At 37.3% G+C, this 26,592-nt stretch overlaps 1 protein-coding gene across 8 annotated transcripts in view; it reads left to right on the top strand.

Moving 5' to 3' along the window:
* Positions 1 to 26,592, top strand: part of LOC105498445 (ASXL transcriptional regulator 3) — a 231,035-nt gene that overhangs the window by 105,525 nt on the left and 98,918 nt on the right. For 6 of the 8 annotated variants that reach the window (XR_011616964.1, XR_011616963.1, XM_011770636.3 and 3 more), the window contains exons 6-7: positions 5,928 to 6,091; positions 19,109 to 19,180. Coding sequence is in view for 6 of the 8 variants with exons in the window: in XM_011770636.3 (XP_011768938.2) it covers positions 5,928 to 6,091; positions 19,109 to 19,180 (236 nt within the window). In the remaining 2 variants the exon portion in view is untranslated. The remainder of the gene's footprint in view (positions 1 to 5,927; positions 6,092 to 19,108; positions 19,181 to 26,592) is intronic. The other 2 variants (XM_071085476.1, XM_071085474.1) reach the window with 1 other exon arrangement.

Below are 26,592 nucleotides of genomic sequence, written 5' to 3'. Positions count from 1 at the left end.
GCGTGTTTTTGCAATGGCTGGTACCGGTTGTTCCTTTCCATGTTTAGTGCTTCCTTCAGGGTCTCTTGTAAGGCAGGCGTAGTGGTGACAAAATCTCTAAGCATTTGCTTATCTGTAAAGGATTTTATTTCTCCTTCACTTATGAAACTTAGTTTGGCTGGATATGAAATTCTGGGTTTAAAATTATTTTCTTTAAGAATGTTGAATATTGGCCCCCACTCTCTTCTGGCTTGGAGAGTTTCTGCCGAGAGATCTGCTGTTAGTCTGATGGGCTTCCCTTTGTGGGTAACCCGACCTTTCTCTCTGGCTGCCCTTAAGATTTTTTCCTTCATTTCAACTTTGGTGAATCTGGCAATTATGTGTCTTGGAGTTGCTCTTCTCGAGGAGTATCTTTGTGGCGATCTCTGTATTTCCTGGATTTGAATGTTGGCCTGCCCTACTAGGTTGGGGAAGTTCTCCTGGATGATATCCTGAAGAGTGTTTTCCAACTTGGTTCCATTTTCCCCCTCACTTTCAGGCACCCCAATCAGACGTAGATTTGGTCTTTTCACATAATCCCATACTTCTTGCAGGCTTTGTTCATTTCTTTTGCTTCTTTTTTCTTTTGGTTTCTCTTCTCGCTTCATTTCATTCATTTGATCCTCAATCGCTGATACTCTTTCTTCCAGTTGATCGAGTTGGTTACTGAAGCTTGTGCATTTGTCACGTATTTCTCGTGTCATGGTTTTCATCTCTTTCATTTCGTTTAGGACCTTCTCTGCATTAATTACTCTAGCCATCAATTCTTCCACTTTTTTTTCAAGACTTTTAGTTTCTTTGTGCTGGGTACGTAATTCCTCCTTTAGCTCTGAGAAATTTGATGGACTGAAGCCTTCTTCTCTCATCTCGTCAAAGTCATTCTCCGTCCAGCTTTGATCCATTGCTGGCGATGAGCTGCGCTCCTTTGCCGGGGGAGATGCGCTCTTATTTTTTGAATTTCCAGCTTTTCTGCCCTGCTTTTTCCCCATCTTTGTGGTTTTATCTGCCTCTGGTCTTTGATGATGGTGATGTACTGATGGGGTTTTGGTGTAGGTGTCCTTCCTGTGTGATAGTTTTCCTTCTAACAGTCAGGGCCCTCAGCTGTAGGTCTGCTGGAGATTGCTTGAGGTCCACTCTGTTTGCAGATGACATGATTGTATATTTAGAAAACCCCATTGTCTCAGCCCAAAATCTCCTTATGCTGATAAGCAACTTCAGCAAAGTCTCAGGATACAAAATTAATGTGCAAAAATCACAAGCATTCTTATACACCAGCAACAGACAAACAGAGAGCCAAATCAGGAATGAACTTCCATTCACAATTGCTTCAAAGAGAATCAAATACCTAGGAATCCAACTTACAAGGGATGTAAAGGACCTCTTCAAGGAGAACTACAAACCACTGCTCAGTGAAATCAAAGAGGACACAAACAAATGGAAGAACATACCATGCTCATGGATAGGAAGAATCAATATCGTGAAAATGGCCATACTGCCCAAGGTAATTTATAGATTCAATGCCATCCCCATCAAGCTACCAATGAGTTTCTTCACAGAATTGGAAAAAACTGCTTTAAAGTTCATATGGAACCAAAAAAGAGCCCGCATCTCCAAGACAATCCTAAGTCAAAAGAACAAAGCTGGAGGCATCACGCTACCTGACTTCAAACTCTACTACAAGGCTACAGTAACCAAAACAGCATGGTACTGGTACCAAAACAGAGATATAGACCAATGGAACAGAACAGAGTCCTCAGAAATAATACCACACATCTACAGCCATCTGATCTTTGACAAACCTGAGAGAAACAAGAAATGGGGAAAGGATTCCCTATTTAATAAATGGTGCTGGGAAAATTGGCTAGCCATAAGTAGAAAGCTGAAACTGGATCCTTTCCTTACTCCTTATACGAAAATTAATTCAAGATGGATTAGAGACTTAAATGTTAGACCTAATACCATAAAAATCCTAGAGGAAAACCTAGGTAGTACCATTCAGGACATAGGCATGGGCAAAGACTTCATGTCTAAAACACCAAAAGCAACGGCAGCAAAAGCCAAAATTGACAAATGGGATCTCATTAAATTAAAGAGCTTCTGCACAGCAAAAGAAACTACCATCAGAGTGAACAGGCAACCTACAGAATGGGAGAACATTTTTGCAATCTACTCATCTGACGAAGGGCTAATATCCAGAACCTACAAAAACTCAAACAACTTTACAAGAAAAAAACAACCCCATCAAAAAGTGGGCAAAGGATATGAACAGACATTTCTCAAAAGAAGACATTCATACAGCCAACAGACACATGAAAAAATGCTCATCATCACTGGCCATCAGAGAAATGCAAATCAAAACCACAATGAGATACCATCTCACACCAGTTAGAATGGCGATCATTAAAAAGTCAGGAAACAACAGGTGCTGGAGAGGATGTGGAGAAATAGGAACACTTTTACACTGTTGGTGGGATTGTAAACTAGTTCAACCATTATGGAAAACAGTATGGCGATTCCTCAAGGATCTAGAACTAGATGTACCATATGACCCAGCCATCCCATTACTGGGTATATACCCAAAGGATTATAAATCATGCTGCTATAAAGACACATGCACACGTATGTTTATTGCAGCACTATTCACAATAGCAAAGACTTGGAATCAACCCAAATGTCCATCAGTGACAGATTGGATTAAGAAAATGTGGCACATATACACCATGGAATACTATGCAGCCATCAAAAAGGATGAGTTTGCGTCCTTTGTAGGGACATGGATGCAGCTGGAAACCATCATTCTTAGCAAACTATCACAAGAACAGAAAACCAAACACCGCATGTTCTCACTCATAGGTGGGAACTGAACAATGAGATCACTTGGACTCAGGAAGGGGAACATCACACACAGGGGCCTATCATGGGGAGGGGGGAGGGGGGAGGGATTGCATTGAGAGTTATACCTGATGTAAATGATGAGTTGATGGGTGCAGCACACCAACATGGCACAAGTATACATATGTAACAAACCTGCACGTTATGCACATGTACCCTACAACTTAAAGTACAATAATAATAAATAAATTTAAAAAAAAAAGACTTTCTGGTAACATTATGTGATGTTAATTTCTTTGTTATTACCTGAGTTTGACATTTTGAGGCTGTGCTATTTAAATGAATGTAGTTTCAAGGTCACTATATATTTGCAGTAGATTAATCCTTATACACTTAGGGAATGATCTTTCTCATCCCTAATAATAGATTTTTTTACCTTTGTTTATCTGGTCTGATGTTAGTTTTGCAGTTGGCTTTTTTGTTGTTTTGAATTTCTGATTAGTAGTTTTTAGTTTATTGTTCGTTTTCTAATTATTATTCTTTCCATATAATTTTTATTTTAAGTGTATTTCTTCTAAGCAGCAAGTAAATGGATGTTATTTTTAAAATCTAATGTGAAAATCCAGCTACCTTTATTGTGATTGTTTTGTGCTTAATTTTATTTAATTTTTTCCTCCTTTTCTGGCTTCCATTTGATTGAGTTTTTCCATCTATCCATTTATTTGGAAATTATAATTCTTTTTTTTTCTCCAATAGCTATATACAGTTTTAACAAAATAAAGAACTAGTTCATATGGCTGTTCCCAAAGCATATCAGAGTTTTATGGTGCTGTGATTTCAATTACATCTTACCATGTTGCATATAGTTATTGTGAAGTATTTTATTTCCACTTTGTTTGATTCTTCCATAAGTCATTAGTATTATTTTTTACAATGAATGTTTGTTTGGATTTACTCATGTCTATTATTAGTCTCTTTGCTTATCCTTGCCTCTGCAACCATTGCATTTCTTCTTTGATAAAATTTCTTTATTTGTTAAGAACACGCACTAGTGGTTATTTTAGCAAGATTCTCTAAGGGATAGAGTTTCGGTTTAGGATACCAAAAACATTCTTATAATTGCCGTCATTGTCATTTTTTAGAGACATAGTTATAAATGAAACTCTAAATTGACACAATTTCTCTTGCCCTTTTGAAGAGATTTAACTGTCTTCTTTATTGATTTATTGATAATATTTCTGTTCATCTCATTGTAATTTCTTGGAGATAATCAAGTTTTTGTTAAAAATGGTTTTAAGATATTCCTTTTATTATTGATGTTTGGAGATTTCAACACTAAATGGAGGAATGGGTATTTATCTCTCTTGAGATTCGGTATGTAGCTTTTATTTAAGAACTTTAATCATTATTTCAATTCTGAAAAATATTTAGCTATTCAAATATTGCCTCTCTGCAGTCTATTTTTTAAAAATTCAGAACCTTCTATAAATATGCATTTTGACTTTTTATTACATTCTTTGTATTTCTTCCCTATCACATTTTGACTCATCATTTTTACACTACCCTCTAATTATTTCCTTAAGTTTGTATCTGACTCAATAATTTTTTTCTCCACTGAAACATTTTTAAATGTCTTAATTAAATTTGTATTTCTAGAAGTATTATTTGGTTCTCTTTAAAGGTTGACTGTTTTTTATTATAGTTTCCTATGTTTTCATAATTAAAAAAATTCACTCTTTTATCTTTAGTTATTTAAAACAAGGATTGGCAAACTGTTTCCGTCAAGGGCCAGTGAGTAAATGCTGTAGGCTTTACAGGCCAGATGATTTCTGTAACAACTCTTCAGCTCCACATTGTAGTGCAAAAGCAGACATACACAATATATAAACAATTGGACACGATGTTGTTCTAGTAAAACTTTATGTGGTAAAACAAGCGTTGGACCAGATAGAAATCATGAGCCATAACTTTTCTGACCTTTGATTTAAAACACACTCTTTATAATCACATTCAAGTAGTTATCGTAGCTCAAGTAATGGAATGATAATTCTTCTGTCTGTGTTTGATGCCTCAGTTGATTGTCCCTTATAGTATGTTATTTTCTTGTGTGTCATGATTTTGAGATGTGAACTCTACATTCAGCTTTCTGTTGGAGGGCAGTGTGCCTTGAGTTGTGGAATTATCCTGCAGAGCATATTTGCATTTCAGACATAGTGGCTAATTTATTTTTATTTTTTATTTTTTGAGAGTTTCACTCTGTCATTGAGGTTGAGTGCAGTGGCACAATCATGGCTCACTGCACTCCTACCTCCTGGGCTTAAGCGATCCTCCCACCTCAGATTCTGGGGTAGCTGGGAACACAGGTGCATGCCACTACACCTAGCTAATTTTTAAAAAATATTTTTTGTGGAGATGTGGTCTCACCATTTTGCCCAAACAGGCCTTAAACTCCTGAGCTCAAGCAAGACTTCTACCTCAGCCTCCCAAAGTGATGGGATTATAAGCTTGAACCACTGCGCCCAACCTAATTTTTTTTTTAAATGCTTTTTAAATTATCACCCGCGGAAATGCCTTAAATAGGAACCTTCTGAAATAATCCAGTGCTTAGTGCATTGCCTGACACATGAGGAACACACAGCTATTTTTGCTATAATTATCCCTATTAAAATTAACAGTACTGTTGTTTCTGTTATCACTAATCCTAGGTCTTATAGAACTTACATGAATGGTAGTTGTTACTGTTCATGCATTTGGAGTTTTTGAAAACTCTGATTAACTGGAAACTCACAACTAATTTTTTTTTTTATTGGAACCTGGTGCTACTTTGAGCTAAAAATATAGAAGATATTGAGTGAAGTATACATTATGAAAACTAAAGATAACTGAAGCCAGACAGAAACATAATGGAAGAAGCTTTGGGAATTTCTCTTCTGAAATACCATTTGTAAAAGGGATAGAAAAAAACATATAATTGAATATACATGTTCACTAGATATACATGGCTGTGTTTGTGTGTACGTACATACACATTTCCCTCTACCTGTAGTAAATTCATGCCTCTTGCTTGTTCGTCACAGGGCACTTGAAATGGACCAAAGCTGAGGACATTGACATAGAAACCCCAGGATCTATTCTTGTCAACACTAACTTGAGGGCATTAATAAATAAACATACGTTTGCTTCTTTACCTCAGCATTTTCAACAATACCTCCTGCTTTTGCTCCCAGAAGTGGATAGGCAGGTAAGTAGAAGTTTTAGACATTTGATATCAGCCACTAGTTACATTATGATGAAGAGGCAGGGCTGTTATCAAAGATGACTTATATACAGATATAATATATTTCTGTAATTTATGTGTATTTATTTATTGCTGTCATTAGCTTATTTAATCTGCTAAAACAGAACCATTTTTATTCTTAATAGTGAGCCAATTCACATTTTAAAATACGGTACATTGTGGTAGAGTGAAAACTATAAACTTACATTGGAAAGGGAAAACAAAGAAATCAAGCATTCCATTATCAAATAAATCTTTAGAGTAGCTGCTCCTTTGCCCAGAGGGAATATTGAAATGCAGCAATAAAAAGCCAGGGTTTCTAAGAAATTATGTAAATGTTTTCATCCTCAACTATTTCCAAAAGGCATTTAAAATTTATGTTTGCAATTGCTCTCTGAGAGTCTTATCAGTATGAATATGATTGCCTATAAATAATCACCTTTTACCATTTTTAAAATATATCTGGAAATGCTTTAAGTATATTTTTATATTTTTGAAAAGCTTCTAAAATAAGGAAATACAAATATAGATGCATAATAGCAGGCATCAATCATCTTTTAAGGCTGTTTGCTTAGGAAGGAAAAGGAAAAAAATTTCATCACATAAACTTATTAAATTTCACAAAATTTATAAACTGCTGTCTATGAAACATTCCCTTATGATTCTTATTTCAGTAAATTCTGAAACTGTGTATCATTTTCAATTGATGGACTTAATGCATGTATATTTATGAATTTGTGTCTTGAGATGATAGGTACATCCATGAATTGAAGTGGACAAAATTCATTCAATATTTCCATATTACTTTGAATAAGTTTTCTTAGCTTTTTATTTGATTCTGTTTTCTACCGACTTATCCATCTTCTTTCATACATATTTAAATATGATAAGCAACATATATGTATCTCTTTGGTGGTGATTATTGTTCATATTTGGAAAGAGATTATTTTGATTTTGGGTACATTTTCATTTCAATAGGAGTTTTTTCTCTTTCAACAACATTTACTTAATATCTACCCTGAATATGATATGTTCTAGGTGCTTTGGAGTAATAGCAAGACAGTAAATGCTTATTGAATGAGTGATTAAATGTACTGTAGTTGGATACATAAACTATGTTTGTAAATAACCAAAATATGAGTTAGAAACAGGTAAGCTTGAGGGGAAAAGTACAAAGTATATTGCACTTTTATATGCAGAAAGGAAATATCAGAGTCAAATTTAAAATTCTTGAATTGGGCCTTGAGATACAGAGGTAGAATTTGAATTAAATGAATGGAAAAGTGCCAAGTGAGAGTCCAAGGGTACAAAATCAAAAGCTAATTTGGTGGAAGTCTGGATTGTAGGAAGAATGGTGCAAGTGATTTTGGAAGGACAGATTGGAAGTTGACTTTGGAATATTGCTTGAATATGAAGCTGAGGAGTCTGAATGGTGTTCTCCCTGCATCTGTAATACAAAGCCATTGAGGGATTTTGAATGGAGCTATGATGTAATAAGACCATTACTTTTTAAGGAAATTATTCTAACAGTACTGAAAGAGAATGACAGGCATGGGAAACATGAAAGTAGAATAGTTTTAAAGGAATTTTAGTTGTTCCCAAAAGGTATAATGAGGGCTTGATTTTGGAGGATTGAGTTGAAATTAAAGAGGAGGAGAAAAATGCAGCTGTCATCATCCTTATCCTCATTCTCCTTCACCACCTCGTCCTCCAATAGTAACAATTTTACATTTTGTCAAATAACACTTGAAGCAGGTATAGGAAGGAGCCACTGATGACTCTTCAGTTACAAGCTTGTGTGACTTAGAATTTAGGGGTTAGAAACTTTTGGGGGAGAGATCTGATTTATTAGCTTATACAACAACTTCCTCCACTTCAACACAGGTGTAGTTTACAAATCTGTGTCCAGCTTCAGAAATAAGGTTTGGCATCTACAGCTGTGTTAGTCCATTTGCATTGTTATAAGAATGCCTGAGGCTGGGTAATTTATAAAGAAAAAAGACTTGTTTGGCTCATGGTTTTGCAGGCTATACACAAAGCATACTGTTGGCATCTGCTTCTGATGAGGACCTCAGGAAGCTTATTCTCATGGTGGAAGGTGAAGTCATGTCATATGGCAGGGGAGGGAGCAAGAGAGAGAGGAAGGAAGTGCCAGACTCTTGTAAACAACCAGATCTCTCTTGAACTCACAGAGGGAGAACTCACTTTCTGCTATGAGGACAGCACCAAGACATTCATGAGAGATGTGCCCCCAGGAGCCAAACACCTCCCACTAGGCCCACTCCCAGTATTGGAGGTCACATTTCAACATGAGGCTTGGAGGGGACACAACCCCCAAAACATACCAACAGTGTACTCAATACATATTTTTGTAATGACAAAAGAACAGATTGTCCTAGTTTTAGTAAAATATTGGTGGCCAGAGTCTAAGCCTAATATTTTCTTCAACCTATAGCAGTTTGTGTTACTCAGCTTTTTCTAGTCGCTATGAGAAATATAATTGAATAAGGCACGATGCTCGTCCTTGAATAACACTTAGTCCATTGAGAAACTTATTTTATTCAAAAAATATTTACTGAGCATATATTGTGTGCTGTATGCAGGAATGGATCTTGTGGAGGATACAAGAATAAATCCTGTGGAAGAATAACAGAAGGGAGGAAAACAACTTCTTATGGAAATGTAATACTCTGTTCACTACTAGAAAAGAAGTTTAATAAATGGATAAGTGTTTTACCAAGTTTAGTATAAAACCAGTTAGAATCTCATAAATGTCATAATAGAAGTATAAAGAAAGTCTTTTGAAGATGTAGAGGATGAAGAAGTTTAATCTGAATGTAGTACTGGAGAAGATGTTTATAGTAGAGAGGATGCTTAAGTTGAACCTTAAAGGACTGGTAGGTGTTTCTTAAGTAGAGCCAAAGAAAAGTGAATTTTACAAAGGAAAGGCCTGCTATTTACAAAGACATATTGCTTGTGTGTTCCAGAAGATTTAGTATCTCCGTATGACTGGAGCCACCTAAAGGAGAAAATGGGGGGCTATTCTGCTGAAGGGGAATATGGTCTACAACCTTGATGGCCTGATTGTAGGCTAAACTCTGAACTTTTTCTGACACCAGTAGGTACCATCAAAAACTTGTCAAATGGGAAATGACATGCAAGAAGTAGTTTAAACATGTATTCTCATGCCTGGGCATAGGAGAAGGGAAGAGAATCCAAAGGATACATAAAATGCAGTCCTTATTTTCTTTTTTGGGAGCAAGTATCTCTGTGAATGATGGGTTGGACAGCAAAAAGATAAGACACAGACAGGCTAGTTAGGAGACAGTTGCAGTAGTTGAGGTATGAGATAAATGTTTGACCTTGGTATTGGAGTTGGAAATGGAAGGAATGAATTCCAGACATATTTTCTACCAGGATGAATAGGAATAAATGACAGCTATAAAATGGGATTGTTAAAGATCTAGAAGGCAACTAGAGATTTTTTCTAGAGTGACTTAAGAAAGAGAAGCTCTGTGGGCCTGTCAGCATTTTATAGCAAGAAATTCAGAGCTAGTATGCTCTTCCTGTCAAAGGTGGACTCAACCTTCTTTTCTAGCAGAAAGGGATAGGTGACTTGGTGCAACAAACTAGCAAAACTGCTGCTGTTTTAGTCTAACTTATTGCAAATGTCCAAATGAAGATGAACACCATTATTTCATGGCCATAATGAGTGGAGATGGCATGGGAATGGGAATTTGATTACATAGATTTATTAGAGCCAGTGGAAGGTCCTACAATTATGGGAAATACCTAAAATTTCAATTATGTCTTCACATAGTTTACAAAATCTGAAACTCTTCGCTTTCTTGTTTTCCTCCTTTGACTACCCCAAGTTTCTCCTGTTTCCTAGTATGAAGTAGTCCTAAAAGGACCTCCTACTCTGGACCCATGTGAAACGGGTTCATTCCAGTATTACATCCTCAAAATATGGGAACTGAGTTTCACATTTATCTTGACACTGCCGGCTGTTAAGGCAGTCTTTCTGAGTGTTTTGTTTTCCTATATTTGTACTTCTCATTCTGTCTTTTAAAGTTCTGTTTATCTTAGATTATATTTTAAATTTACCCCAGTTTTATCACATTGCTGTATCTAGTTTTATACTTAAGTTTATTCTTCATACATTATACTGCAAGTAAAAGAAAGTCCAACTCAAAGATTTTTAAGTCATAAAAGGACATTTGTTGGCTCAGTTAATTAGAAGATGGAAGTTTGAGTGGGCTTCTTGTTGTTGGTCCTAGGTCTCAGTTATTATTGAAGGTCCATTTAATTATTTAAATAAATACTTCCTAAAATCTTCTGCCTTGCTGATATTTTCTAAACCCAAATCTCTTTGTGTAGGATGGCTACCTGAATCAAGATGTGAGCACTTGCCTCAGTGCATGGGGAGAATACTAGTATTTCAAGCAAAATACCTAAGAGTCACACTATTGGTACCATTTGGATCACATGATCATTTCTTAAACAATGACTGTAGCCAAGGGAATGGAATATACAAATTGGCCTAAACCAAATATGCCTGTCCTTGGAGCTTAGAGAGTGTGTTCATCATCTCCTGAAGTAAAATGGTGCACTTACGGTAGAGGTCAGAGATACTGTAAAAATCTGTTTTTTTACAAGTTTTACCAGGGGATATGCTTGGTAGGCAATTAACAGCACCTGTTGAAGAGGAGTCGAAATTAAGTTTTATTTTTGACATGTTGGATTGAAATGCTTCCACTATTTGAAATGTCCAGAAAGTCATTATGTATGCAGGTTTTAAGACAGTAGAAGATGGAGTTAATGATAATATATTCATAGATTATTGTGTCTGCTATGGGATTTGATGAGATTGGGAGATAGCATAGTCATCACAGAGAATTACAGGTATTTGTGGAGAGTGTGGATAACAACGAGGATGGGAAAGAGCCAGAGAATAGATAGAAAATAACAAATCCATGAGAGATCATCAATGTGTCAATCATACACAAGCAGTAGTGTCAAATGTACAAAGGGAAGTCACTGGAGACTAAGATATCTTTCATTTGTTCCTTCATACCCACACTTCAGTCTTTGTGCTGCTTTTCTCCAGAAGGCTAGCCTGTGTGTGGACTACTGCATCAGGAGGGCCTGTGCCCTCCATCATCTTTTTTAAAAAAATGTTGAAATAATCATAAACTTTTAGAAATGTGAAGGCGTTTGAGAATAAGTCTGCAGCCAGATGATCCAGTGTCACTTTCTCTCCCAATATATGATGACTTGAAAGGTGTATTTTCTTTTCTTTTTTTTTTTGACAGAGTCTTACCCTTACATCCAGATGTGCAGTGGAGTGATCTCAGCTCACTGCAACGTCCACCTCCCGAGTTCAAGCCATTCTCCTTCCTTAGCCTCCTGAGTAGCTAGGACTATGGCTGCCTGCCCCCACACCTGGCTAATTTTTTGTATTTTTAGTAGAAGTGGGGTTTTGCCATGTTGGCCGTACTGGTTTTGGACTCCTGACCTCAGGTGATCCACCCGCCTCGGCCTCCCAGAGTTCTGGGATTACAGGCTTAGCCACAGCACTCGGCTGAAAGGTATCTTTTCTATAAACAAGGACGTGTTGTCTTACATAAGCACAGTGTAACCAGTGAAAATCAGGAAATTAACAGTGATGATTATCATGTAATTCTTAGATTCTATCCAAATTTAGCCAGTTGTCCCAGTAGTGTCACGTTTAGCAACAGCATCCAGTACTAAATCTGTCACTGCATTGAGTTGTTATGTCTCTGTAGTCTCCTTCATTTGGATGAGTTCTTTAGTCTTTCCATGATATTCATGACCTTGACACTTTTGAACATTATAAAGCAATTTGAGTTTGCATAATGTCTCCTACTCAGATTCAGATTATGTACCTTTGGGAGAAATAAAATAAATTATGCTGCGTTCTTCTTGCGTCCTGTTAGGTGGCACACAACTTTGATCTGACTCAATACTGGTGCTGTTCACTTGATCATTGTATTAAAGTGTATTTGCCAAGCTTTTCCAGTGTAAACTTGCTCCTTTCCCTTTTGTAATTAAATAGTATTTTGTGAGGAAGTTCTTTTAAACTGTGTAAATATCCTGTTCCTCTTCAAATTTTCAGTGTATTAATTCATATACAAACACATACAGACACACATGTGTGTGTGCATCTATATGTATGCCTTCATTATTTCCTTTTTTCACTAGGCTATTATGCTTAAATTGTCCCACATTTGGTCCACAAGAGCCCATTAAAGCTGGCTGCTGTGCCCTCTGACATGTCTCCATTATTATTTATTTATTTTTATTTTTTTTTAAGAGATAGGGTCTCACTATCTTGCCAAGGGTTGTCTTAAACTCCTGTCCTCAGGTGGTCCCCCCAGATTCACCTCCCAAAGCGCTGGGATTACAGGTGTGAGCCACCATGCCCAACATCAGTCATTCTTTGATCACTTCCTTATTTTGAAGCATGTTAAAGTGTTCTGATCTTATAGTATACTTTCTCTGCCCCAGTCCAGGAATGAACCCTTTCTTCAGGGAGCCGTGGTTCCCATTAGTGGAAGATGTCATGAAAGGTGTGCCCTTTTTTGTTAAGGATGTTGCTGCTCCTAGATCTAAGAGAGATCTCAGAAAAGTACATTTATATATATGTATGAATACCCATGTACATGCACCTGTATATGTGTGTGTGAATGCTTCCTTAACTTCTCTGTCTTGGAGACAAGGAACATCATGTAGAAGAAAGTGTGTGAGCCTATTTACATAATATATAAACATAACACAATTTATATCTACATTTAGTTCCAGATATCTCTATCTTGTAATCCTGAGTTCACTAATACCTCCAATCCTAATCTAATACCCCATGGTCCATTCTAGTTTCCTCTTTCCACAGATGTCTCTTACTTCTCTGACAGTGAGAAACCAGCTTATCTTACTCTTAATATATCTAGATATTTGATTATTGCCTTGTAGGTACAGTCTTCCATTTTGGCTACCATACCGCCCCCATGTGGATGATCTCCTCATTGCACACAGGCTGTGACTCGATGACAGGCCACCCACCTTGCTTGGACATTTTCTTCTTCCTGTTAGACTTCTGACACTGCACATCAGGCTACTCCTCAGTGCAGGTTCCCTCCTTACTGTGGTTGGACTCTAAAACTCCTCTCCAGGCCACCTCTCCATGCTACCTCACCCCACTTTGTTCTGTGATCCCTTCCTGGACTGTCATGATCATGGCTGCACCCCTCTCCCCTTCTCTAAACACTTACAATGCTTTAAGCATCATACCTAAATGTTCGGAAGACGGAAGAGAAGGCTGTCTGGATTCTAATTTGGTTCAGCTATTGGGAAGTCACAGCAATGGATTGAATAGAGAAAGAAAAGTGAGATTGAGCATCATATCCTCCCTGCAATGACAGCATAGTCTTCATTCATTGGCCAGCTCCTACCAGGATGTCCTCTCCATACAGTTCTCTCTCTGCCTGTGGTCTGATAAGCTCTGCCTCCCCTCACAATTCATGTCAAACACTAGCTCCCATTATTAGTTCTAGTTTACTGCACTGTCCTCTGGTGTTGCAGCCCCTGGGCCATACCTTTTTAAGTCATCACTTTACTCTCCTCAAATGATTCCAACTTGAAGGAGCTGTTTGTGCCTGCTGGGACTCTTGACTAGCAGACCTTGTGAGGAAGTTGAGTAATAGAGGTGTAAGAAAATTATACTGGTTTGGGGTAGGAATGGGATGTATATTTCATTTCATTTATTCAACCAAAGCGTATTTAATGCCTACAATTCACCAGACTCTGCTAGCTCTGATGATGTAACTGCTAATAAGTTACAGTTCCTGTCCTGAAAGAGAGAATTGTTCTAGAGGGGAGAAAGAGATGTAAAAGCCTATAATTACACAACAGTGCTCTGATTGTAGTATACGTATCATGCTATGGGAACATAGAGGAGATAATTACATTGTCCGTAAGGTGGCTGGGCGCGGTGGCTCACGCCTGTAATCCCAGCACTTTGGGAGGCCGAGGCGGGTGGATCAAGAGGTCAGGAGATCGAGACCATCCTGGCGAACACGGTGAAACCCCGTCTCTACTAAAAATACAAAAAATTAGCAGGGCCTGGTGGCGGCGCCTGTAGTCCCAGCTGCTACTCAGGAGGCTGGGGCAGGAGAATGGCATGAACCCAGGAGGCGGAGCTTGCAGTGAGCCGAGACCACGCCACTGCACTCCAGCCTGGGCGACAGAGTGAGACTCTGTCTCAAAAAAAAAAAAAAAAAAAAGATTTAGAGAAGGCTTGAAAGGGGAGGTGTCATTTGGGCTGGGTCTGGAAAGATACAGGAAGGTTATCAGGTAAAGAAATGTGGAGGGATTCCAGTAGAGGATATGTGCCAGTAATGATGATGAGGGATAATGCTGGGTCTTCTGCATATATTATCAGCAGTTCTTACCATAATGTTCTAAACAGTATTATCAACCCCACTTTCTATATGTAGAAGCTGAGGGTTGGGGAGGAAAAAGGTCTAACCCAACTTTCTCCAAGTAAAACCATGGGAGTGAGAATGGAAACACAGGTTTGTCCGACTCCCAGCTCATCCTTTTTCTCCACATGATGTTCCTTGTCCCCACGATGCAAAGGCAGAAAAGTACTTTTTGTCTGTCAACACATAATTTGAAATGGCTGGGATATAATGTGAGTAAATTGAGGCTACAAAGGTAGGTTAGAACAAGCATTTTTCTAAAAGGCTTCAAATGTCAGTAAGCTATGTAGAACATACCAGGATTTTACATTGGTACATGGCATACATGTATTTATGTGTTTGAAAAAGAGCTGTGATGAGGGACTGAAGCGTAGAGCAGAGGAGGAGGAGTCCCAGACTCCCCACCTTGCTCTGGGGGTTAGCCATACCCTCCTTCCTCTTTCTCAAACCCAAGCCTTTTCTGTGTCTTAGCTTCTGTGCTTCCTAATAGTTCTGCAGGGATGCTTTCCTGACAGGGATGCCTTTAGCAAGACCAGCTCCTTCTCATCCCCCACAAGCTTTTCACAAAAAGCTTTTCTTGCCTCCCCTCCCACCTAAAACACCTTCTTTAGTAGTTTCTTGACTTATTTTTCTGTTTATTTCCTTCCTGGCACTCCCTATAGTCTCTAATTAACTTGTTCATGTGTTTGTTTCCTCATTGGAATAATGGCCTCAGGACAGTCCTTTGTTTCTCCTCCTCATTTTGCCTAGCACATAGTAGGTGCTCAGTAAAGGTTTCCCAAAGTGGTGATTGAGTGAATATAGACTGGGAAATTACTCAGCAAGCTAATTTAACTTGTCTAATAAATGTAAGAACCTTAGCCACAGATACTATAGAATAGAAAATAACTGTTTATCAGTCTACTCACACTGCCATTACAAAATTCTACAGCCCCAGTGGCTTACAACAGAAGTTTATTTTCTCACAGTTCTTGAGGCTTGAAGTTTAAGATAAAGGTGCCAGTATGGTGGGATTCTCCTGAGGCCTCTCTACTTGGCCTCTTGGCCTAGGGCCTTGCTATTATGACCTCATTTAACCTTAATTACCTCTTTAAGAGCCTTATCTCCAAAGAAAATCATGTTGAGGTTAAGGCTTCAATATGTGAATTTTGTGGAGGCACAATTCAGTCCATATTGGAGATTTTGGAAGTAGTCATCCAAACTTGGCAATTGAATTTGGGGGAGAAGGAGGTGCTGAATATATGTTTTTGGCATTATGTTTATTGTGCATTTGAGAATAGCAAAAGATTGGTAATATTTTAAAGCTGGGGTAGACTTAAACATGCTTTTGGCTTAAAATTGAGGCAGTTAATTGGAGAAATTTAAGATGGAAGAGAGACGATTTGATTTACTGACAAAAGTTTTAGAATACATAAGAAAGAATTGACTTAAATTGGACATAAAGCTTATTTAAGAAAAAGAAAAAGGGTATTGATTTCTGAGATCAGAGGGAAGCAGGAAAGAAAGAGTAAAAAATAAGTAAATATGGAAAATGCAGTAGGAAGTGAAAGTTTTCACCTGCATGGTGCTGTATCTAAGCGTCTGCTAAGAAACTAGAGGATCAGGGATTTCAGGAGAGTAAAAAGGTCATGAAAAGTGGCTTGGTGGATTTTCATAGAGAATTTCATCCTGCAGAAAAAAGTGGTTGCTGAGAATCATTGAGGGCACATTTGAGAAGAGATGGCAGTGGACACAGTTGGTCTATTTATGTTTTTCACCCCAGCAATGCTAAATCTTTATGCATTTATCTTGGCTACACATGTGCCAGAAGTTAGACTTTGTAAAAGTAGAGATTTACAAAGGCTCAAATTTGAAGGAGTTGAAGGATTTTAGGAGACTTGTAAGGTTCTTGTTGACTGATTAGATGTGGTTGATTATGAGTTTCAGGCAGCATAGGAAGGAAAGTAAGGTTGGAGGAGCTGGGCCGACTGAGCGGAGAGGAAAATATAGGTTGGAAGGAAGGAAAGTGTGTTGATCAATGAAGTGTTATGGGGTACTAGAGTAACACACTTTTGATATGATCAGGTTTAGGCAAACACATGGGTCAAAGTCATCTTCTTGACCACAGCATTTTGGTTCAGAGATGAAATACAGAGAAACCAAGAAGTCAGAGCAGGATTGGTCAGTGGTAGCAGATAGGTAGAATTACAAGTAGTTCTTCCCTCAATCCCCCATATGGGAATATTGGCTTAATAAATTCACTGCTCGGGTTTGTAGCCAGACATGCCTTTGTGCATAGCTCTCTGCAAGATGTGCTTGGAGAATTTTTAGAACCTCCTCGATTATACATAGCAGATCTCTCCTTTCTTTAAGAATTTGTACTTTATAAACTGTGTCTACATAGAACAATGTTGTGACCTTTTAAAAAATATATGGCAGCTGGTGGAATGTCAACTAAAGTGGAGTCCTATTAAAGTTTTTATTACACTTTCAAATTGAACCTCACTGATGAATAGGTTGTTGTCATTTCTGTCATCGATACCATTTTTGCTTGATGTTCTTCTCTGACTCCCTCTATGTGGTGCTATCAGGGCTGACGGGGCTATCTCTGCAAATATTTATAAGACTGTCCCCCACCTGCTTCTGAATAAGTTATGCCTACTATTTTTTTTTTGTCCAAATGGTAATCGCAGCATTTTAGTCAATTTTTACTAAACTCTCAATTCTTTTCGCATTATATCTATGTTGTCTATGGTCTGTTAAATAACTAGCCACTGAAGGGTAGGTACTGTGTATGCTCTTTAAAATCCTATCTAGCTTTGTGTTCCTCCGGTTCTGCACTCACTGGCAATAATGCACATGATTTTAACTGTGGAGAATGTCATTAAACTAAAATGGAACATTTACACAGTCCCTTTTGCGGAGAATTTTGGACTAGGAAAATGGATGTATGTGTCAGACGTTTTACAGCACAGGAGAATGTGATTTATTGATTTCTGATGGCTCTGTTGGCGTCAGTGTATATATTTAAAGAAGTCTTGCAGCCTTTATAAATGCAAATGCGAATGGGCTTTCCGTCTTTTTCCTCTGTGGAAATAGCTCATACATTTTCGATAACTCAGGCTCCTCTTAGAGATTGCTCTATGTACTGTATATATTGATTTAAAAATTATACTGTTATTTTATTCTACCAATAGTTTATATAATGAAATGTCAATTTACTTAAAAGATTATAAAATTCAAAAGTATTAACTATATGAAAAATACTAGTATCTTAAGCCTTTAGATAAAAGTAAGTGTGTTTGAAATGTAATTATTTTAATGGAGCTGACACTTTGGCTTTTTCGCTGAGTCTGAAAGCATATCTTAAAGTACTTAGAAGATCCATTATTTCTTCTTGCCTAAGTCACTTACTGGTGATAGTAAATCATACATAGCCAAAGATATTCTGGCCAATCATGCTTGAATATTTTCATTCTCACCATTTGGGCTTCATGGAGGGTACGGAGGTATATATAATTTATTTAATAAGATGGAATTTCTTTATGGAGGAAAGTAATTTTACCTATATATTATTCATTTCTTAGCTAACTGATATTTAACATCAAATCCTGTTCATGGGTATCTGCTTCAGTGTATGTAAAATAACTATAGACTCAATTAATTAGAGATTTTGAAGTAATTGCACATAATAGGCAATCCAGCAAACAGAGCCGATTCTAGTCCATGCATAAGGCAGTTAATAGAGAAACACAAAATCGCTTAACCTGAATAACATACTGTTCTGTGCATTAAACCACTTTCTTTCTCTTTTGTACAGGCTACTAAGCAGCAGCTTCATAGCCTGGAAGGGTATCTTTGGCCATGTATAATCCACTATCACTAGCATATTGGATTACTAAATACTTAATATTGCCCTCTAATATTTACATAATTCTCTTTTTGTTCTCTTACATAATTTACTTAATAATATATGTCTGTGTAATTCTTAGCTGCCTGTTTATCCAGGAATGATAAATGACTTAACATTTGCTTTGTCCTAAATATGAAAAAGAGACAGTTTGAGGGAGAGAATCATGCATGTGGTAGATTACACATTAGTGCCTGTTCTTTTAGTAAGGAGCATTCTAAGGCCAGGGTCACCACTGATCATTATGAACAGGTGTCATACAGTGAGTCTCCCCTAAATTAGGGTCAAAGTTAGAGAAAAGAAAACTGATTTCACTTATAAAGTCATTTTTAGAACTCCCAGTAGTTATTAAACCCTATTCAAAAAATATAGTTGCCCGAGAAAATACTGTGATTCCAGTTGTAAAATTTGTTAAAGTTCATTGTAAAGGAATAAAAGAATCAATTCTAAGCAGGAAATCAACAGTGTAATGACGTTTGAACCTCTGGATTAAAGCGTTAGTATAAATATGCATATATAATTCCCCTCACCACTTCCAATTCCTCATTCAAGTGACATTGGCTTTTCCCCATTAATATATTTCTTTATCAGTCATGGAACCTAGGGGAAGAATGCCATCCAGATGCCAAAAACTGTGAGGAGTTTCTGCAGGAGATAATGAAGGTGAGATTAGATTAACCAGAGGGATGATGGGTGGGAGTGACTGTCTCAGGAGGAAACTCTGTGGGTTCTGACTAGAAGGGACTGCTGATTTTTCCTGCCCAGAACTAGCTCTGAGTGATGGGGGCTGGAGGCAAGGGTGGAGCAGTCAGGAGGAGCACATCTCAATATCATTCTTGCTTTCTGGGAGTGTTCATCAGGATTTAGCCTCTATAACAGCAAGATCCCATTGCAGAAAATGTTTCCAGGCTGAGCTTGCTATGGAGTTGTCTTGCATTCTAGCTAAAGCCTAGCTGACCTGCTAGCCGAAGAAAGGCTCCACCTCAATGATATATCACCAAATATATGGGTAAAATGTTATTTGTTGAAGAATCAATCTCGGCTCCTCACAACTGCCAACCTCAACTTGGACAAATGTCATCTAGAGTAAACATAAACATGTACTTTTTCCTGATTGTTTATTTGCGAATGAAAGATTTGTGCAGGATCCAACAGAGTTTCTGATGGAAGCCGTCTCAATGTCTATGAGTGATCCAACACCTACTGACTTCACCCTCTTAGAAGGAAAGGACAGAAATCAATAACTAGACATAGGAAAGATTTGGCAGTTTAAAAAAAGAGACCCCCGTGTGACAGTTCAGAGAACATGACTCTTTATGTGTTACTAAAATAGATTGAAAATGATCGGAACAGTGTCTGTTAATAAAGTTGAGTTGATTCAAAAGAATATACTTATTTTACAAATATCAATTGAAATTGTATGATGGGCTATGCAAGGTTCTAGACATTGGAGATACTATGTTACATGAGATCATTGTGAGTCCTGCCTTCTCTAAGCTTATAGTCTAGCAAGAGAAACAACATTAGAAGTAGTGAACATGCACAAAGCCCCCTGGAAATACAAATTTGAAGAACAGAAAAAAGAGCTTCTGAGCTGGCACATGAATGAATTTGATGCAGTTGAAGTTTTGGAAATGATATGATACTTTGGAATCTTATGATATCTTAGACAGAACCAGATTAGTGCTCAGTCTATAGTGAAGTCTTCCCCACCACTGAGGCATATGATTTTCCAGTCTGACTAATGAGAACAGGCGCTGTTCCTGGCCCTGTATAAGCACTGTTACCTCTATTCATTTCAGGTGGTTATTGCCCAACCTCTGGTAATTTTCTCACACTTGTGGGCTGATCAGCATTCAGCTGATGGCCCAGCACATTGGCTCATGCCTGTAATCCTAGCACTTTGGGAGGCCAAGGGGAAAGGATGACTTGAGCCCCATAGTTGGAGACCAGCCTGGGCAACATAATGAGACTCTGTCTCTCAAAAAAATCATGATAATTTTAAAAAACATTCAGCTTAAGAACTTCGGAATTTTCTCTCTATGATACTCTATTCTCCTATTCCCTTCCTGTGAACTATAACTACATTGTTTTCCCTGACTCAGCTTCAGTGTATTGCTAGCCCAGGAGATGGATAGTGGTGCCATTAACTGAGATAGGTAAAGCTGGAAGAATATGTACTATGGTTTGAATGTAAGTATCCCTCCAGGATTTAAATGGTGGAACTTGAACTCCAAGCTGATGTTACTAAGAGGTGTGGGGCCTTTTGAGAAGTGATTAAGTCATGAGGACTTTGCCCTTGTGAATGGGATTAAACCCTTATAGAAGAGATTTCAGAGACCTGCCTGGACTTTCTTTCTCTTATAACAAGTGAGGACACAGCAACATGGTGCCATTTTGGAATCATAGAATATCCTTTACCAGATATCAACTCTACTGGTGCCTTGATCTTGGATCTCACAGCCCCTAGAACTGTGAGAAAATACATTTCTGTTCTCTATAAATTACCCAGTCTTGAGTGTTTTGTTTTAGTAGCACAAATGGAGAAGACAGCATGTTTTCCATTTTGGACATGCTGCATCTGAGGTGCATTTGAGAAATCTATGTGGAAATAATGAATAAGTAATTGGCTCTACAGGTCTGGAGGTTAAACTTCTAAGGTGGAGTTAAAAGGAATTGGGAACCATTGATGTATGCCTGTTAATTAAAACCATGGATTTTTATAAACACAAAGGGCTATAGAATAGATTTAGAAGAGGGCTTAAGTCTGAGATTTCCAAATTTTAATGGCTGAATAAAAGAGAATGAGCTTACAGAAGAATCGGAAAAGTAATCATCAGTGAAGTGGGGTAGCATAAAACTAGAATTGTATCATTGAATACACTTCCAATGCTATTTAGGAACTGAGTATTTAGGAAGGAGGGCATGATTTATTTTTTAGGAGAGGCAAGGAATACTCTCTGTCTCTGAGGAAAATATACTTTAAGTAATTACTACACTTCACTTAGCTATTCATAATAGTTTAACAGAGGGATCAGGGAAAAGGGGAGTTCCAGGGTGACTGTGCTCATGGCCAAGGCTGTGCCTCTTTGTGCTGTAGGGAAAGTTGCTTCACTAAAATAATATAGCCAAATCTCTAACCAAGTTAATAAAAAGACAACCATAAAACTAAGACTTGAAGAAGGCAGGGGAGGGTAACAGTATATAGAAATGCTACAAAATATAGTCTAAGATATCCACTTTTCAAAAGAGAGACAGAGAGAGGGAGAGATACATATATATGCCAAGAAATAGGAAAGAATGACTCAGGAGTCTAGAAAACAGTCAGGCAAGAAAATCTTCTATGAAATGCTCTAATGTTAGATTGAACAGAAAAAGACTACAAAGGAGGCATTGTAATTATCTTCAGATATCTAAAGGAAACCATGCTTACATAAATTAAGGAATGTATAATGACAGTGTCACACCAAATACACATCATCAATAAAGAATAGTGACAATGAGAAGGAATCAAATGGAAATTCTGGGTTGAAGAGTAGAATAAAATGAAAATTTCATTAGAGCCGCAGTAATAAATTTGAACTGGCAAATGAAAGAATAGGCAAATTTGAAGATGGAGTGATAGAGATTATTGAGTATTACTCATGTATTGAGTAAGATGGTGATTGCAGGTTTACTGTCAATTTCACCTATGTGATTCACTGGTGATCTTGACAGGCACAATTTTGGTAGCATTCTCGGGGTGAAAAACTGGTTTGGAGTGGTTTCTGAATAGACTGGAAGGAGAATATTTCATAGAACTCTTTCACATTCCCCTACAAAGAACATGAAAATGTAACGTGTGACATGAACAACGAAATGGAGCATTAGATCTCAAATTTTTTGCTGAGTATTTTGAGGCCACTGTTCTTTTTAAAATTGCTATAATACATGGGGTATTTTATTTTGTAATATCCTTGTGTTTAGTGTATGTGAAAGCTATTTTTTTCTTAGACCATTTTACTCAATTTTTGATAATTGTAAGTTTTTATTTGATATTATTGAGTTTTTCATATAAATATATCACTTGTAAGAATGATAATTTTATCTCCTTTATAATTAGCATATTTTTTGAGAACCATTTCATTTATTTGTTCAGGAGAAATCTAGGTTGGAGTTAAATAAGATGTAAGTTAGAGAAGAAAGAAGTTGAGAATGCAGACTTGTCTTTTTAGTAAATTTGCCTGAAAGTGGAGCAGGCATAGGGGTAACTGGAACAACATGTTAAGGAGAGAGATGAGGTTTTGTTTGGTTTATTTTTTCATGTGGCAAAGGATTTAATATGTTTAGAGATCAAAGTGATAGAGGCCCTATGAGAGGGAGCAATTAAGTAATCAAGATAAAAATAGAAATTGGTGGCTTACTGTAATGATCCCTGAAGGCAGGGGTGGAATAGATGGTTATTGAGGCACTGGTGGAGATATTTTTTCGTGGAAAGGGGACAGAGGACTGCTTCCAGAAAAACTGGAAGAGAGGAAGAAAGTGGGTAAATGTATGTGAAGTTTCCTAGTGGAAAATCTAGGGCATTCCTGTCTCATCACCACAGGTTCTTCCCCCCCCCCCCCCGCCCCACGAAAATAGATATCAGGATCATGTACTGGTAGTGATAGGTAGGATGAGGGTAGGGAGGAAGGTAAGAAGCTTGAGCAGAAGAGAATAAAGTTTGAAATAGCAACTGAAAAGAGAGTGAAGTTTGAAATAGCAACTGAAGAGTGAGAAAGCAGGTTCACTGAAAGAAGCACATCAGGCTACCTTAGAGAGTGATAAGGGCCCTGAAATTGAATGCTTTATTAACAAACCTCTCTGCTTAAATTTTTCCAAAAATGTTGGCTGTAGAATGGAACCATCCACAACAGATTGAGCTTTAGCCATATGGATGTATTCAAAAGACAGGAAGGGCAAGAATCTTGTTGACGTGATGGACCAGAAAAGCTGAACTTGAAAAGGAGGGGAATGAAGAAAGAACAATGGACTGGGTAAAAGTAAAGGGTTGAGTAGACACAGCGGGTCACAAGTTCAAGAATGGTCATGGTAGGAGCAAGTTAACATGCTAGCGAGGTCAGAGAGAAGAGCACGATGAGGGTTAAAAGTTACAGTAATAAAGCAGTTTGGGGCATTTTACACGGTATTTTCCAAAAGATTGTTGTCGTTTGTCTTTTTTTGAAGTTATTAGCAGCTATACAAAAAAAAAGTGAGCTTTTTCTTTATGATTTGGGTTTTTCAGTCTAGTTAAAGAATATATTCCCTACATTAATAATATATGAATATCCTCCAAAGTATTCTAATCTTTTTATATTTAAAATTTTTCCCTTCAGATTTTTATAAGTGTGAGTTTTGCAATTTGGCTTTTCTTTTTCAAGATGGTTTTGTCTATTCTGGGTCCCTGAATTTCCATAAGAATTTTAAGATAAGTGTGCCAATTTTTATCAAGAAGCCAGATGGAATTTTGATAGGAATTGCCTTGAATCTATAAATCTCTTTAGGGAGTGTCATCATTGCTTAACAATACCAAGTCCTCTGATCTGTCCACAGAGGATGAGTTTCCACTTATTTAGATCTTTAATTTCTTTCAATAGTGGTTTTTAGTTTTCAGAGTATAAGTGTTATATTTTTATTAAATTTATTCCTTACTATTTTGTTCTTTTAATGTTATCGTATATGATTTTTTTCTTCACTGAGTTTTGGGTTGATGAGAAGCAAGCTGTTAATATTATTATAGTTCTCTTATACATGATAAGTCATTTTTCTCTTGTTGTTTTCAGAATTTTCTCCTTGGCTTTCAGCATTTTTACCAGAATGTGTCTGGGTATGAATCACTTTGCATTTATCCTGCTTAACATTTGTTGAACTTTGTAGGTAGTTTTTCATCAAATTTAGAAAGTTAAACATTTTTTATTATTATTTTATTCTCCTTTTCCTCTCTCTTATCACTTCTACTACCCATAGTAGTACTTGTACCCCACATATCTATGATGTCTGTTCCTTATTTAAATTATTTCTTCCCTTCTTTGGAATGCATAATCTCTATTACTGTATCTTAAAGTTTACTGATACCTTCATCTGCTAGTTCAAATTTACTGTTGTGCCCCTCTTAATGAAATTTTCATTTTCATTATTTTACCTTTCAATGCAGAATTTCCATCTCACTCTTTTTCGTTGTCACTCTCTCTTTATTGATGTTCTGTATTTGATGAGACACTGTCATTATACCTTCCTTAATATATGTAAACATGGTTTACTTTAGATATTTAAAGATATTTAAAATGCCTACTTCAAAAACCTTTTCTGTTAAATCCAACATCAAACATTTCATAGAAGATTTTCTTGTCTGATTGTTTTCTAGACTGAGTCATTCTTTCCAGTTTCTTTGCCTATCTGTATCTCTCTCTCTCTCTCATTCTTTTTGCAAGTGGATATTATAGGTTATATCTTATGGCATCCATGTATACTGCTACTCTCTTCCTTCAGGAATTGTTTTTATTGTTGTCTTTTTACTAATTTGGTTAGCGATTTGACTGTATTATTTTAGTGAAGCTACTTTCTCTGCAGCATTAAGAGGCACAGCCTTGGTCATCAGCACAGTCACCATGGACCTTCCCTTTTCCCTGATCTCTCTCTGTTAAGCTATTATGAATAGCTAAGTGAAATGTAGTAATTACTTAAAGTATATTTTCCTCAGAGATGGAGAGTATTTCTTTTAATTGTACCTTTATTTTATCATTATATACCATAATTTTTAGGAGTTTGTTTATATTTGGTTTGGGGAATGGGATAATTAATTTATATTAGGTTTTCAGTGGTCACAGTAAAATTACATTTGCCAGTCATAAATTAATTTATATTAGGTTTTCAATGGTCACAGTAAAATTACATTTGCCATTTATGAATTAGGTTTTCAATGGTCACAGTAAAATTACATTTGCCATTCACAGTAAAATTACATTTGCCATTGTGAACCTGTTTCTAAGTCTACTATTTCCTTGATAAGCAATGGGGATAAAATTATTAAGATAATAATCACTGCTCAAGATTTTATAATCTGCTTTCCTATCACACCCAGACCTTAGGTTCATTAATTGCTGCCTGATTGCTTTATTGTTTTCAACAATGTGCTGGGCATAAATTGCTCCATAGTCTGATAAAATTAAATTTCAGTTCCTTTGCAGTGTGTTTTTTAGGCCAGTTTTTGAGGTGGTTCAGGTCCCAAGGGAGCGCCTCTTATTTATCTCTTTCCCTGGTTCTCTCTGGTACGTTAGTTGATTTACTTTTTAGCTTGTTACGTTCATAAAGCTACCAGTCTCCTCTAAATTGCTCATGACCAAAATCTCCATTGGTTTCAAGATCACTCTTAGGCACAAACTTCCCTATACTCTATACTAAATGGTTGCTTTAGGGAGACTGTAGAAACTCTCTGTTCTTACCGTCTTCCTCTTTGCCTGTACAAAATCTAGAGTCACTGCTCCAGATGGGGACAGAAGTAACATTTTTGCTTTAGTAGCAGAGCACTGGGTGGGGTTACTCAGCTTGCCTCTTCTGGAATGAAACATCCACCCTATGAATGAGGTGGGGCAAAGGCCCTAGTATTCTTGGCCTGTCACTCATGGGGTGGAGCCACCACCCTAGAGTGGCCGCTGCCCAAAAGAAAGGAGCCCTTGACCTCTTGGTTGTACTTGCCAGGTATTTAGCCTTTGGAATTCGAAGCTGGAAGGAATGAGAAATGCTGCAGACCTGCCTCTTCCTCTCCCATTGATTACTGTGTCAATTAACTGGGAATTGAGAGAGGAGAAATCATGCCCCCACAACTCCCACTCCTGTCCCTCTCCATACTTTTTGGCCAAAATTGCCTGGAGAGGAGCTTCCCTCACATGAATCTATAGGATGGAATGGATGGATCAGAACTTAAGTGACACAGATTCTTGCAGTAGTTTCCAAGATTTAGCAGAATTTTTGAATAACTGTTTCTTCATTTGTTATATGCCCTTAGGGCGAATTTCCAGATACTCTTACCTGGGTAATTTTTAAAATATTTTTTTGCC

The sequence above is a fragment of the Macaca nemestrina genome, chromosome 19 (genome assembly GCF_043159975.1).
Source record: "Macaca nemestrina isolate mMacNem1 chromosome 19, mMacNem.hap1, whole genome shotgun sequence".
Classification (NCBI taxonomy): Eukaryota; Metazoa; Chordata; class Mammalia; order Primates; family Cercopithecidae; genus Macaca; species Macaca nemestrina.
The sequence above is the reverse complement of the archived record's forward strand: the minus strand, read 5'-3'. Positions and strand labels throughout refer to the sequence as shown.